General features: G+C 43.0%; 1 protein-coding gene across 1 annotated transcript in view; it reads right to left on the bottom strand.

Annotated features, from left to right (window-relative positions):
* Nucleotides 1-15071, bottom strand: part of KCNH5 (potassium voltage-gated channel subfamily H member 5) — a 157086-nt gene extending 142015 nt beyond the window's left edge. The window contains exons 1-2 of the mRNA XM_008501043.1: nucleotides 14999-15071; nucleotides 1328-1451 (exon numbers count right to left, since the gene is read on the bottom strand). Coding sequence (XP_008499265.1) covers nucleotides 1328-1451; nucleotides 14999-15071 — 197 coding nt within the window. The remainder of the gene's footprint in view (nucleotides 1-1327; nucleotides 1452-14998) is intronic.
* Between the last annotated feature and the right edge of the window lie 470 nt (nucleotides 15072-15541).

Raw genomic sequence — 15541 nt, 5'->3', positions numbered from 1 at the left:
AAAGAGGATCTTTACAAATGGTAGCTAGAGCCCACCACATTCACAAGAAGCACTCAGACAGAATAAACGTTTTGGTCCCCACAGTATTTGAGGCACAGGAGAATTATTATCAGAGCAGCATTGCTAAACCTTTTCTTCCCCAATGTCTTTCTACAATCTCATTCTATGTAATTAACATGCATAGACTATAAAAGTGCTGGCTTACAGCAAACTTACACAGTGCAACATAGAGGATAGCAGGGAGAGAAGGGGAAAGCACACATGTATACCAGGGAGAGCTGCAGTAAGGCTCTTTCTTTCAGCCTCACTGAGTGTATTGACTCTCTTGCCACTGTGTGAATGGATATTTCATTTCAGCAGCACGTGCCACTCTCCACGACACATCAGAGGACACCTGGCTGCACAGAGCAACCCTGGATCCCCAAGGCTTCCTCTGCTTCCCAGCAGATGAAAGCAGTGACCACGTGTCAGGACATGTTGCTTTTTGGAGTAAGGAATGATGGACATCATAGGACAGGTTCTGCACCCTGCTTCTGCCAGCTGAAGCATCAGCAGCTGATCAGTGCCTGGCAGCACCCATCTCCCAAAACCCCTTGTTATAGACACACAGCTCCCTCCTCCCAGTGTGCTGGAGTTGGTCGTTCCCTGCATGTATAAAGGGAAAACCTACACAAACTTCTAGCTCAGCCATTCCTTATTGCCTCTGACCCCTGTCTGCTCACACACACGCATTAGGGATTTAGTACTTCCCCAAAGCATCTCCTTTTAAAGGATGCAGCAGACAAGGCACAGATGCATGTCTGACCATAAACCACAGCTGCCTGGTCCTGAAAACCACAAAGATAAAGGAAAAGCCATCAAGCTGCAATGCTTCAAGTAAATCTATCATCAGCTTAATCATTCTTTTGGGAATAAAGATGCAGTTTGCACATTACTGTGCTCTGTGTGTGTGTGTAGTAACAGGGAAGAACATGAGCTACCTGATAGCTCACTACCTTCTGGCATGATAACAGAAGAATGAACAAAAATCTAGTAAAAAAAGACTTTTGAAACCTATTACCTAAACCCCCACTTTCTTTACTGAATCATTAGCTAGAGTACATCTATACAGATATTAATGTTATTAGTGATTATACCTTTCAAAGTATTTTACCACATCCTGAATAAGTTGCTGTTTTCATGCATTTAAAGCCTAGTCCAGTACTACAGTTCCTGCAAAACAATGGGGTTTTTTTACATCAATCCTTTTTTCCAAAAACTCATTGGTCTTCCCATCAGTTTAAAATTCTAAAATTGCATCAAGTGGCAATGAACAAAGTCTGCATACCTGCAGGTGCTGCTCTTCTGCATGACGTCAGCTCGATGGTAGCCAGAAAGTTTACAAAAACCGTCATTACTATAAACTACAGGCCAGTCCACAATCTGGGCATTTCCCAGCAAAAAACTGGATTCTGAAAAGAGAAAAAGAGAGAAAGGGCTGGTGTCAGTGGCAAAGTAAATTTAAATCCTCCATGTGCTACACAGCAGATGCAGAGTTATTCATGTTGGTAACTTCTGTCGTGAAATTTCAGCGGGAATTGAAATCCAAATGGGCATCAGAAAAGAAATTGTGATGAAACAGGGTAACACCTAGCAACATAAGTAGCTTCCTGCACCCCAGAATACTGATTAAAGCACAAATTCTTTAACAATTTAGAAAGGATTCATTTATTCATAGCAACTGGGTTTCAGGTTTGATTTTCATTTTGCATGTGTTTTGAAATTAACCTTAATTTAACTTGCACACCAAGGTTTAAATGCTAAAATGTATGTGTGCCCTATGCTGATGATGACTCTCTTGTTAAGGCAAAGACATTTCTCCTCCTAGCAGGTCTGATTTCTGTTTTGCAGGACACAGCCAGCATCCCTGGGACGAGGGACAGTGAGTGCAGGAATGCAGTGGGAAGGGCTGGGATGTACCCATGGCATCTCATGGTACACCACGAGCCACAGAATGCCTGGGAGTGAGGATATGAAGTGACCCACATGGAAATTCAGCATGATGTGGGAACTGAGGAGTGCCAAAGGGACTTACATGCTAAAATAACACAAAACAGGTGTTGAATTTCAGTGTCATTGTATTAAAAATACAAATAGCTGGGTTTGGCTCATCTTAGGAACGTGCATCCATTGCTGTAAATACAAACATATGGCCAGGGAGCACTGCTAGGAGGCTGAACTCAGGTTTGAATATCACTTCAGTTATTTGCTCTCTCAGTCAGTGCCTACAGTTTATACGCACGGACTGGCACCAACAGATCATGAGATAGTCCTAAAATAGTTTTATTCACTAGTTTGGAAAGATTTTCTTCCATCCCTGCTTTTAGCGAGGCATTTCCAAAGAAGGGAACACCCATTTTGCTAAACACAATGCTGTGGGATTTTATGTTCACTGACATGGTAAACATTCCTGACTTTGTTTCAGAAATTATGTTCTTATTTAGTAGAAGTTCTCAAACTGTAGTCTGTGATAAGTTTAGTTTTACTGTTAGCTTTCAATTTCATTTTGACTGCAGCGACAGAAAAAATTGGTCCCATTCACTGATGCTAAAAATAGAATCATAGAATTGGCTGGGTTGGAAGGGACCTCAGAGATCATCGAGTCCAACCCTTGAACCACCGTTGCGGTTGCTAGACCATGGCACTGAGTGCCACATCCAGTCTCTTTTTAAATATCTCCAGGGACGGAGAATCCACTACTTCCCTGGGCAGCCCATTCCAATGTCTGATCACCCTCTCCATAAAGAAATTCTTTCTAATATGTAACCTAAACTTCCCCTGGCACAACTTAAGACTGTGCCCTCTTGTCCTGTTGAAAGTCGTCTGGCAAAAGAGACCAACCCCCACCCGGCTACACCCTCCTTTCAGGGAGTTGTAGAGAGCAATGAGGTCTCCCCTGAGCCTCCTCTTCTCCAGGCTGTACAGCCCCAGCTCCCTCAGCCTCTCCTCACAGGGTCTGTGCTCGAGTCCCTTCACCAGCCTGGTTGCCCTCCTTTGGACCTGCTCCAGGACCTCGATATCATTCCTGAACTGAGGGGCCCAGAACTGGACACAGGACTCAAGCTGTGGCCTCACCAGGGCTGAGTATAGGGGCAGAATCACTTCCTTGGACCTGCTGTTCCTGATATTTTATAAAATAAAACTATTAACAATGACTGCTGTATAGAAACAATAGGAAATGTTCTTTCCAGCAGTTCTTGGGAGGGGGGGGGGAAGAAATGCAAATTTTCCTCATAACAGCCAGTTACTTACAGACATATGCTCAGTTGAACCCATTCATTTTCACATAAAAGTGACGCTGTGTTTGCATGAGCCACACACATCCTTCTCATAGTATTTAAAACTGTGACTGGATTGTACATTATGCAAACATTATTCTGTTGAACAAGGAAAATGTACTGAAAAAAACAGTATTTATTTCTTTTCTCAGTACAAGCATGAACTTGGAAAAAATACTCTGGAAATTACTGTATTTTCTATAGAAAAGCAGATTAAAAATATTTAAAAGCCAACCCATGTGAGAAAGAGAAGTTTAGATTTTGTGAAACCTAACACTTTTAAGCTCAAAGATTCCAGTTGAATCCATCCCAAATATTCTCAAGCCTAAATGCCAATTTAAAAAATTTGCTTTCACACCCAAAGGGAGATGCCCTCTCTACACACAGCAGGAGACAAGAAGTGAAGCCAAAGCATTTCACCAAATATTCTTAGCTTTCAGCAGCCCTTCCTGCCCAGCACAGACACTAACACAGGGGACATTCCACCTCTTGGAAACCCCAGCATTTGCTGGAGCTCATTGCATTGTACTGATGACCCCCAACACCTTTCATCTTCTCCAATCTGGAAAAAGGGAAACACCACCAGCCTCCAAAACCAACGTCCCCCTTGTTTGGGGGGGTGACATCCCAGAAGCTGGAGATGATGGGAGGATCAGCAGCTCTTCCATTTCCCACCACACGGGGAAACAAGCAATTTTACAAGTCCTCTAATAAGATTTGGAAAGAGAATTCTTCAGGGGATTGCTTTTCACCAAGTTTTGCTCATGAATCTAGATCCATGGGGCGCAACCTGGTCAATGAGAGACTGCAACACCAAACTCCCCTAGTGGATGCTTTGCACATCTGGGTGCTCCCCAGAGGACTTATTCAAAAGCTGACAACTCTGCTTCGAAGCCTCCCCATCTGACAGACATAATTGTGGTTGTGTATTCCCACCACATAAGTGTTTCAGGACACAGAGTACACAGCAGAAGATGTGTTGCAGCCAGCAGCTGACATACGGCATTTAATGGTTGTTTTCGATGGATTTTATACTTCTTTACACCCACAGATTTCCAAATATTTGGTAAGGCAGACACCAAACTGATCAAACCCAGTCGAAATTCTGGAGGGAAAAAAAAACCATAGAGCCAAACTACTGATAGCTTAAAAAAAAAAAAAAGAACCCATAAAATTAGAAAAAAGAAGGCACCAGAAGTATTCGGAGAAGTATTCGGGTAGTTATTAGTATTTGTAAGGTTAGATCAGATATATAGTATATGTACTAGAAACTTGACCAGATACTAGGATGTTTTCTTTTGTCCCCATGAATTTCCCCTTATTAACTGACTTTTTAATCCTTGTCTCCTAAGCAAATAAGGCTTATTCATTCATTCATTCATTCTCAGCAGGCGAATATGTATGTGTGCCCTATTCCAGCTGAAGAAAAATTTTGAATCAGTGTTTGCCTCTTGTTAGAGACAAATATATCTAACTGTGAGCACAAAGCCATAGGAATCCATGTTTCATTAATGCTGCTGTTCAGTGAGCAGCTTGATAAAATTTAAGGAAGAATGGATCAGCATCTGACCCTTCAGTTAAATTGTGTACCCAAGTCTCAGCATCCACAGGAATCCACACTTACCCTACATTTTATCTGAAGCCATGTTATTTTCCCCAACCAAGACACCTATTAATTATTCCCTAACTGTACAATTTATCCAGAAATGTATCCAGATCAAAACTCCAGGCAGACTTAATTTTACATTAGCCAGCAGTAAACAGTTCATACTCAGCTGTAAACATCCAAACTGCACACTGGATGACAGGACACTTTGAGATAACATTTTTTTCTTTTTTCTTTTTTTTTTTTTCCTCCATAATTTCTTAAAATTGCAGAGTGCAAAAGGACCTAGAAGAGCTTTTTCTTTGAGTCCTCTGCTGTGACTCCTAGATCTTTTCTAACATCTCAGTTTTGGAGCCAAACTTTGGTCAACAACAGAGACTGCTTAGTAGAGAACACAACCTCAGGGTCTCTAGGAGTTTTCTATAGCTAGAGAACAGACTGTTTTATATCACACCATCGCTACTAATGACCCATGATAGTTCTGCAGCTACCTCCCCTGAGGCTGGGTCCTAACATCCAGTCTTGGACTGAATCTACCTGCATGCCTGACTTCCCTATTTCTACAACTCAGTTACATGGTTTCCTTGCTAAGAGAGGTCAGTCACAGTTGTTGTGTCTTAGGTTAAGATTTCCATCAGTCTGACTAAGGCAAATTCCACTCTGTTAGATTGCCACCTGGCTACTTGGACCTGGTGTAAGAGAGGCTGGAGAGAGTTGGAGAAACCTCATTTCCATCTCCATCTCCAGTTGCCATAGCAGTGCAACACCACAGATGAGTCTGTTCCCTCCCAACACAACTGGCTCCTGGCCTCCTGGCCTCCTTTTCCAGCAGCTCCATAGCAAACACCCTCAGCCAAGGGCACCTTGATGTCCCTCAATGCCCTGCAGCAGTGACTTTTGTGTTGAAGTCCCATAGCAGCCTCTTAGCTATTGCTAAGTTTTCATATAGCAAAAGACAAGTGTGCTACAGAGCTGCCTGCAGCCTGCCAACTTGCTTGCTCCTTCCTAAGATACCTCCCTACACCTTGCAAGCAACAAGGAGGAAATACTCCCAGCCCATGGCACTCACCCTACAGCAGCCTAAGGATGTGCCCCATTGGTATTGTTGCAGGCAAGCACTGGTTGCATCTCCATCAGCAAATCCCACATTCACTCCTGGTCCTCACCTTCCCAGGATGGCCCACACTCCACCTTGGTTAATTAATCCAAAAAACCTTTTTTGGAGTAAGCCAAAGGACCTCCACATAATCAGCCTTTTCTAAAGCATGAGAATGAGCCCTGCAATGCCACATACCAAGACCTGACCCCAGGACAGATGCCTCTGCAAGACAGACCCAGGATCAGACCCCTTCATGGCAGAGGCAAGCTCTCCTTGCCTCCTCTAGTCTTCAGTAGATAAGACTGGTGTTTTGCACCTTCTTTAGAAGAAAAACAAAAGGAGCCAACAAGAAAAGGAGTCTGCAAATTTCAGGGTGAAGAGCACAGCAAAGACATCACAGCTGTCTCCCTGTTGGATCCAATACACAAGAGCTATATTCTATATATATAATAATATATATATTTATAATATATATATTCTATGTATATAGAATATATATATATGCACATATATGCATATATTATGCATATATATATTCTATATACATAGAATATATATATATATATATTCTATTGGAGGTATTCCCACAGATAAGTATTTCTTAACAGAGTTTAGCTATAACTAACTGGGCAAGACAGAACTCAGGCACTATGCCCACACCAGAACACCTGAATTTACTCAGTGTTTTAGGTAAACTATAACTTTACTGAAAGAGCAGTATCACAACAGGGATTGCCACTGGTATCCAATGTTGTGGTGGCCATGCATAAATATAGTTTGAGTTCTGCAGTATAACACTGGTAACTAAACCTTGTGTAATATCTGTGCTATGACCCAGAAAGGAAAGTCTTCTCTCTCCACACACAGCAGCACCCAATCCCACAAGTATTTAACCATGGAGGCTGGGGACTTCTCCCCTGGTCCAGTAGACACTTTCAGACATTGCTGAAAGCAGGACAGGCAATCTGATTGATCAATGGTCTGATCCAGTATATGAAACTTTATGCAGCTGTGATCCAGATAAGCACGTGGTGGTACCTCATACTTTGAAAAGATGCAGCTCCCTACAAAACTTGTAGGATGATCAGCCTGAAATGTCTGGTAATGTGTTCACCCTCGCTTGGATTTTGCTGATGCACTAAAAATAAATTTCCACTTCTCTTCTCCTTAGGGGTAAAAGTACATTTTTAGTATTTCTAAGATTGTCTTGATGCCAATACCTCCACCAATTTTTCTCTCCACCTATTTCACTTTCTGATATATTGCAGAAAGACCAAAGAACACATCTGCAGCTTGTGTTAAGTTCTTTGAGTGAGCATATCTGAACATCAGTGCCTGTCTGGGAGAGAGCAGGGAAGGGGAGCTCTGCCAGCAGCCTCGCCTATCTCAGAGTTGCTACATTCTTCTTAGGAAGTAAAGAGGCATTTTTATTACCTCACATAACTCTCCTGTTTACAAAGTTTAATATTGATGGCAGGGAGCTGGGTTATGAGAGGCATACATTTAGCAAAGCTTCAGGTTGAACAACACAGTTGAGAAAAAAAATTCTTAAAAGCCCTGTATACTGTTGCCAGACTTGTATTTTGTAAAAAGGCTCTTTTATAAAGAGACATCCTATGTTTTAGAACAGCAAGCCTTTAATTTTACTCTATCTTGAAGTAGCTAATACTCAACACAGCTCTGAGCCTTGTTTTGTTTAAACACACACACAAAAAGATAAGATTACAGTGTGCAAGCAATTTTTTTAACCAACGTAATGCCCAAAGCAGTGCAAAATTCATGTTATGTAATGACAGGAGAGCAAGAATAGCTAAATCATCCCAGAAGATATGCTTATCCAAGTGAGAAACATTGTCTCCAATCATCTTTTCTCTAGAATGCTTGGGGACCATTTGTAACCAAAATCGTTTAAATCACCATTTCAGAATTCAATCTCATCCACAGAAGACAGGCAACTAACCTCAGAAAGTCAGCATTGAAAAGATGCTTTAAAAAATGAAGTAGTAGCAGAACACAAATAATAATAATTATAACTATAAAAAACATCAGTTTTTCCATCTAGAAATAAACTCAAACAACTTCACGCTGAGCTGTCCTTCAGAATCACTGCCCTTCCATTGCAGAACAAATGCACCTGGACCTGACAGGGTCTGTGAAACAGGATCTGGAGTTTGCCTTTTCTGCTAATGCTGTCTTATAAAAGCTCCAAACCACTTAAACTGCTGTCAGCTGACTCTCTGTTTAACTACACAGGGTCAGCATATTGCAGCAGTCTTGTTTAGACCATCTTGGAAAACTTGTGGGGCTCCTCCATGTGTGTGTTGAGGAGGGGAGTTCTAAAAATGTTCTCATTTTTTATTTTCTTTTAGCTCTCCTGAGTAAGTCTTGGCCCCGATAACACATATTTCTACTGGTGTTGTTCACAGTGATTCCAACCATATGCTCAAGACATACTGCATCCCCAGGGAATACAACAGAAAGTCCTAAACTCTTCTGGAGGGCACTGCCCTCTGAAATCAGCCTCCATGGGCATTAGCATCCTCCCAGCTCTGGGTCTGCTGCAGCCAAACCACTGTGCTAGAAGCCTCCACCAGCGCTTTGTACTCCTTACTATAAAACCACACTGCTGTTTTCTAACAAAGCTATTATTTCCCCAGTGTTTTTAAAGCATGCAAAACATTGGTGTCATCCAATTTATCCAGCACATTAAGCAACGCTTGCCTGAAAAAAAAAATTTCTCAAAGGACTAACTCCTTACGTCACCTTTCTGTACCAGTGTTGTTTTTATTTAATACTCATAGGATGAAAAAGCAAAGAGGGCTAAACCCAAAGCAATACACCACCATATCGACTCTGCTAAATGATCTGTTTCACGCCCCAAATAACTGCTCCTCGAATAAAGCAAAAGATAAATAAACCAGTATTGGCTGAAATATTAAATTCACGTGTAAGTCACTTAGCATAAGACTCTGTCTAGAATTTACCTCCTGAAAACTTAAAAAATTGACTTTAATTACTCCAAATGAGAAAGCCAGCAAGCAGCCCAGTCTCCTGCCTTCACTGTGGCACAACACCATTGACCCTACGAAGAGTTTTGAGTCAATAAAGAGAGTCCCTGTGAGTTGTCTGCAAAAAAAAAACCATTTTATACAATCCTGATCACAGTTTCTCCCACATACATTCATTTATCCTGCAGTTAAACTGAACCTCACCTATCCCAGTTATCTTCTAAATGCCACCGCTGAATCTGTTCTCTATTAAAGTTATGCAGAATACAACACAGACGTAGTGAGAATAAATCTGAACTGGAGCACGCTGTATCTTTCACTCAAAGCACACAGCCACCCTTGGGGAGCAACTAAAAAAATCACATTTTTAGCTGTATACAAATGAGACTGCTTGCCTCACATTCCCAGATGAGAAAATTGTGGCAGCAGCAGTCGTTCAGACACAGGGGCTCCTCTTGCAAACACTCAGCCCCAAACTAGCCCTGGCTGCTCAAAAAACCTGTTTGAGCAGAGATTTTTCTGCCTCTCCTGACCTGCCCTCTTTGTGCCAGTAGAGCAGGTGCCACACACGGTTGCAGGATGGAGCCCCAGCTACCTGAGATTAGCTCAACAAACCCAGTGTGCTGATTAAACAAGTATTAGAGTTTTTTTTCTTTTCTCTGAAAAGGGAGTCATTAGAGAATTAAATCCAAAAATCTTCTTTTATTACTTAATTTTATCAAACCGGAAAATATCATCCCCTCAGCTTTCCACAAGAATAACAAACTCCCAGCTAACCACCAAATAGTACTCTGTTAAACAGGCTAATTAAATGTATTTCCACAGCTCACTTAACTTCCTGAAATTATTCTTTGGCTTTGCACTTCTTCCAACAGCAATAAAAAACCTGGATGTTTACTCTAAAAAAAAGTCAGTAATTTCATTTTTTTCTTCTCTTTCTGATTTAAACATTAACTGGGAACGCAGCAACTCTTGCAGTGACCTCTTGTGGCAAGAGCTCTGCAGAGCTCCAGCCTTCCCAAGATGTGAAGAGCAAGGTCTCTCCCACCACCCCATCCCACACACAGAGAAAGAAATATTAGTAAGATAAGATCCACAATTTACAAAGCAGCTGATGAGAACCCAAGGAAATCCATCTATTCCTTTATCTAATGATATGGCATTATTTGGGTTTCTAAATTAATGCAATAGTATTGAACTGCCCTAACCAATTAATTTTTTTTTTTTAAAAAGACATAAAAAATTTTATATCATGTAAAAGTCCCCCAATTTCAGCAGCAGATACAGTTAATCCTTCTGCATTCAGCAAACCAAAGCAAGCTCTAAAGACATCAGCTCCCTGGCCATGGCTTCAGTAACTCCTCTGAACTCAACTGAAGTGGAGGATGGAAACTTTTCCCCCTTCACTTTCTCCTGCTATTTTATGTAGAGATTTAGGGAAGTGCTGATGTCTGCGTTTTGTTCAGAGGATGACTGTAAACTTGAAACAACTTGCTTTAAAGTACTTTCTCTCTGTAGCCTGTGTAACTTAATGTGGATCAGAAGAAAATGCAGCTTGTGTTCATCTAGGGAAGAGAAGCCTCTATGTGTATCATGTCCCATGGGAACAGTGATGTTTTGTCACTCTGCCCATTAGACATCAGGTGTGCTACATAGAACAGTAAGGATGGGAGAGAAAAGAGACATTTACTTGATCTGTAATGCCTCTGTAATAAAAAAATAAGAAGGTGTCTCAGCACTTCAGATGTGACACTCATTTTCCTTCCTGGGTACCCTGCCCTGACACACCACAGTCACCTGTAAATAGGGCTGATCCTTTAGTCCATCAAAGTCACAGGGATGCAGCAGGGAATATACCCCTGTGAGAAGGAACTCCTTGTAGGAACAGAGCACGGAAGCTGAAAAATGCTGAGAATTAAATGTTTCATTAAAGCTCATGGTAAAATCCTCATGAAAGCTTTATGGAGCCAAGGTTTCAGCCCAAGTGTCAAAATACATTTGTGAAAGACCTACGGAAGCTTCTAGGAGTTACTGCAACAGAAATAAGTAATAATGGTGACTCTTATTACACAGGTAAGAATATATATATAAATATAGGCTTTCATTAAATTAAGCCCCTCTTCCGGGCTATTAGCACTCTTTATTGCATATTGCCATAATCCCAGAGTTAACCTTTTCCTAAACTTATTCTCTACCATAAAAGCAAATTATGCTATTAAGGCAACATTAATGCTTTTGCTGTTGGAACATGTGAAGGGTAAAGATGGGCAGGCAAGGCAGACACATTTCTCTGCCCCTGCACACATGGTTCATCTCACCAGATCTCTCTGCACATCAGACGGGTCTGCAAAGCCCACCCTTGCACTAGAAACTTCCCCAATTTTGTACCCACTGGATCTCTGCTATGTTGAGTTTGGGTCAGTATCAGCCAGAGCTGTGAATGCATGGAAGAACCAACCAGCAACATGACTGATAATGGGCACAGACTGTTGAGAACATCTTAGGAGAGGGAACATTGCCCTAAGGAAGGACCTTATTAGATGCCTAAAACACTAATGGTAGTAAACAGCAGTCACTTTAATGTGATTTAACCCAGTGCTCTCACAAAACAATCTTTCAGCTCAGCTAAACACCTGGTTTTCTTAATATCCAGGGCACAGGCAAGGCTGTAGCAAGATCATATCAATCTTTGCGAGCCTCAGATAAGACTCAATGTATTATCGCTGTGCTTTAAAAGGAAAGAAAAAGATTGCATTTCACTCAGGTTACCCTATAGATAGGTCTAAGTCTCCTGAGGGCTTTGTCCCTTTCTACCAACTGCAGCAGCTGGTCTAACGAGAGACCCTGTTTCCCCCCACAGACTTTGTCTGCCCTCAAATGGACCTCAGTTGTGGTGTGAAGAACCCACAAAGCAGCTCAGAGGTAACCATATACCACAAAACACTTTGGTAACCACCTGCTACCTGCCACTGTCCAAAAAGCAAAGTGTGCTGCTGCTGCTCTAAAACACTGCACAAGCTCCAAGGTATAAAGTTACCTCCAAAAGAGAGGTTCCTGGGGCAAGGGATACCATGGGTGTCCTCCCCCCACATCACTTTGGCAGCTGCTCCATCTTTCCCAAACACTCTGTCTGGGAGAGGAATGTTCAGCAGAGCAGTCCAGAAATCCCACCCCTCCATACAGAGGGCAGAAGATGAATGGCCACCCCATTTCTTTCTGCACAGCACTTTGATGGTTTACCCCACAACTGACTGACCACAAGCACTTATCCCACAGTTTTAACCTGTTTTGTATGCAAAAGTAGAATGAAAAGGAAAGGTCTGCAACATTCCTAAATAGAAAATACATGAATAATGCTGGAAATTGAATATATGATTGCTTTTAACACCAGGCTGACCACTGGTCTACACACCATGTTCCCATTATGCCATTTCTGACTTCCCACATCCTAGAATCACTGCAATTTTTTCAGTTTTGTTACTCAAATTTTTGGCTTTTGTAATTGCTACAAAAATAATTACTCTGGCTTTGAGTAATTTTAAACCATTGCTCCCATTTCACCTGAAGATGGGCTGAAGTACCTGTCTAACTTTTCCAGCTGTACCTGTTGCCTAGTAGAGGACATTACTTCCAACTTCAAACCTCCTGTTTGCTAAGAAAAGATTTATGGTGAAGAAATGCAATGGGATTGAATAACCATGAGAAATCTCAGAAGAGAGTCTTCTTTAACCAAGAAAGGTGATAGAAGGGCTTGGGATTTTTTTGAGGATGCTTAAGATTTATTTTAGAAAACAATCATCAGTCTTGCCTTCATCCCATTCCTCAACTTGTCAATGAAAAATCTCTTGGAAACTGGTGAATCCAAATACAAAACTAAAACCCAGCACACAGTCCCCAGACCAACTCCTTGCCTTCTACCGCATACTGGCAGGAGATGCTTGAACCAGATTTGCTCTATTGAATACCATTAAATTCAGATTCAACACTGCTGAATCCAATGAAAATTACTACTTCTATAAAGGGCAAATAAGGTTGTGTCCTGGGTGACAAAAATAAGAATTAAATCATGTTTCAGGGCAAAACACTGACCATTTACATGAGTTAAAACAAATTTCCAGTCCACTTTTCACTTTGTTGCCCACTCAGGCAGATTTGCCTCTGTAGCATCATGCTTAGGCAATATCAGTGGCAGTAAAACAAAGCAGAATGAATGAGCAGACCAGCATGATCTACACTCCTAAATTAGACCAGGTCTTAAACTGGAAGGGGATATACGCTTTAAAGTACAATGGTTGAAAGCCTTCTGAGCTTTTCCAGTTTTTAATATCCCAAAGCTTTGCTTAGCCTTCACCAAGGAGGGCATGTAATTTAATTAGAACATGATACAGAAGCCCAAATCATGTTCCTAGCTCTGCCACAGACTTCCTACATGACCATGGGAAAACAACAGTGATGCTTCAAGCCCCGTTTACACCACAGTTCTAACAGATTGGGAATGCCTCTGCGTGTCCTCTTCCACAAGGAGCTGTGAAGTGTAATTAAATTCCACCAAGTGCTATGAAATTGTCTCAGGGAAAGTGCTATATAACCTCCCGTTAATTAAGCTTGCATTTAATATTCTGGTAAATAAATAAACTATTGCAGGAAACCAGCTCTTACTGATCATGCTGCTACAGAGCCTGAGAAAGCAGCTGACCACAGGGCTGACACAGGCAACAGAAGAGGGAGGAAACCCCCCAGAAAATGGTTGATGGCTTAATGCAGATTTGTGTTTCATATTAAAACACTGTAAAACAAATACTACCTCCTCATCCCACTGAAATCAATGACTCACTAACTCACTACCTGCCATCAAAATCAACCTCAAGCCAGCACACCAGACCGCATTAGTATGAATGGCAGGTAAATACAGAATCATGGAACAGAAAGGTGGAAGGGACATGAGGGTCCTGATTAATAACAAATGTGGAAACTTTTCACAATACCCTGTTCTGCCCAACTTCCCTGTTCCTGTCCCCAGATGCACACTGGCACAGCAGGGCTTTGGAAAGGCAGGGTCACCTTAAACTTGGGCTCTCCAAGGAGACATCTTTTACCAGATGCAAATCCAATGTCTCCTATTGGACATCATTTGTGCAAACACTCACACACCTCAGTACTTATGTGCCAGTGCAAAGACTACACAAAAATGCTATGTAACTAGCACAAAATTTGCCTAAAGCAGCAACAACACCAACACACCTAGAGAGATGGGGTTCTGCAGACACATCATAACTTGAATGGAGCTGTACATAGCACTCTTGACCAGTACTTTGCACTGGATGAAAGAGGACAATTAACTCTCTTAAGGAATAATTTGATGGTCATGAAGTCCTGAACCCATCCTATAAATATTCACCTGAGGAGCTGTCAATGACCAATTGCAGACAGTTCTTAACGTATTTGCTCAGCCACAAGATTGCCATAGTGCAAATCAGTCACTCTCTCATCCTCTTTTCCACTACCTTTGCCACAGACTTTGAAGTGTCATAGACTTAGGAACCCCGAGTGAAAACAGTTGCAAGCAAAATTATTACAGAAGTAAAGGAAAAGAAGAAGGAAAAAAATGACTTGACGAGTGGTGTTGGGATTGAAGATCTAGGTGATGACTACTTATTTTCAGAAGCAGCTCACAGAAGAATGAATATAAACAGAAAAGCTACAAATTCATAGTTCCGATTACGATGTAAGAACTGAGTGGGGACGGGGAAAGGACCGTGGAGGGCAGGTGCCGTGGGAGCCGGGTGGGTCAAAGCAGCCCCTCGCCCCTATTCTTTGAAGGCGCCGATCTGGCACAGAACCATCAGCGGGGCAGAGGGCGCGGCGGCCGGAGGGATGGAGGGACAGGCGGACGGAGGGATGGATGGAGAGATGGATGGGTGGAGGGATAGATGGATGGAAGGATAGATGGATGGAAAGCATCTCTCACCGCTTGATCGCCGGACAATATTCTCCAAGAAGGTGTTCTGCGGTGCCACCAGCCCTCTCTTGCCCCCCGGCATCCTGCAGCGCCGGGCTCGGGAGCCGGGGGTGCGCGGCGGCAGCGGCGGCGAGGGGGGGCCGGCGGCGGCTGGTGCGCCCGGTGCCCGTGAGTCGCGCAGGGGCGGCCGCGGCCGCTCATGGTAGTGGCGCCCCCGCGGCGGCTGCAGCGCGGACTGGGGCCGCGCCGCGAACCGCGCACCGCGCCGCCGCCCGCCCCTGCGCCTGCGCGCCCGCCCCGCCGCCGAGCCCAGCCGGGGCCGCCCCGGGACGGGGAGGGGGGTACGGGGGAATGGGGTAGGGGGGGCGGAGCGGCGCGGAGGGGAGAGGAGATCCGAGGAGCCACGGGGAACCGCGCCCCGTGGCGAGTCTCAGCTGTGCGTAGTCCACCGGGTGTTCCCGAGACGGGAACCTCTCCGGGAAACCTCTTGGAAGTTTTGCCCTGTTCTCCTGAGCGAAACCAAACTGAAAACCTAACCCATTTGAAATCTAA

Source organism: Calypte anna, chromosome 5A (assembly GCF_003957555.1).
Source record: "Calypte anna isolate BGI_N300 chromosome 5A, bCalAnn1_v1.p, whole genome shotgun sequence".
Classification (NCBI taxonomy): domain Eukaryota; kingdom Metazoa; phylum Chordata; class Aves; order Apodiformes; family Trochilidae; genus Calypte; species Calypte anna.
The sequence above is the reverse complement of the archived record's forward strand: the minus strand, read 5'-3'. Positions and strand labels throughout refer to the sequence as shown.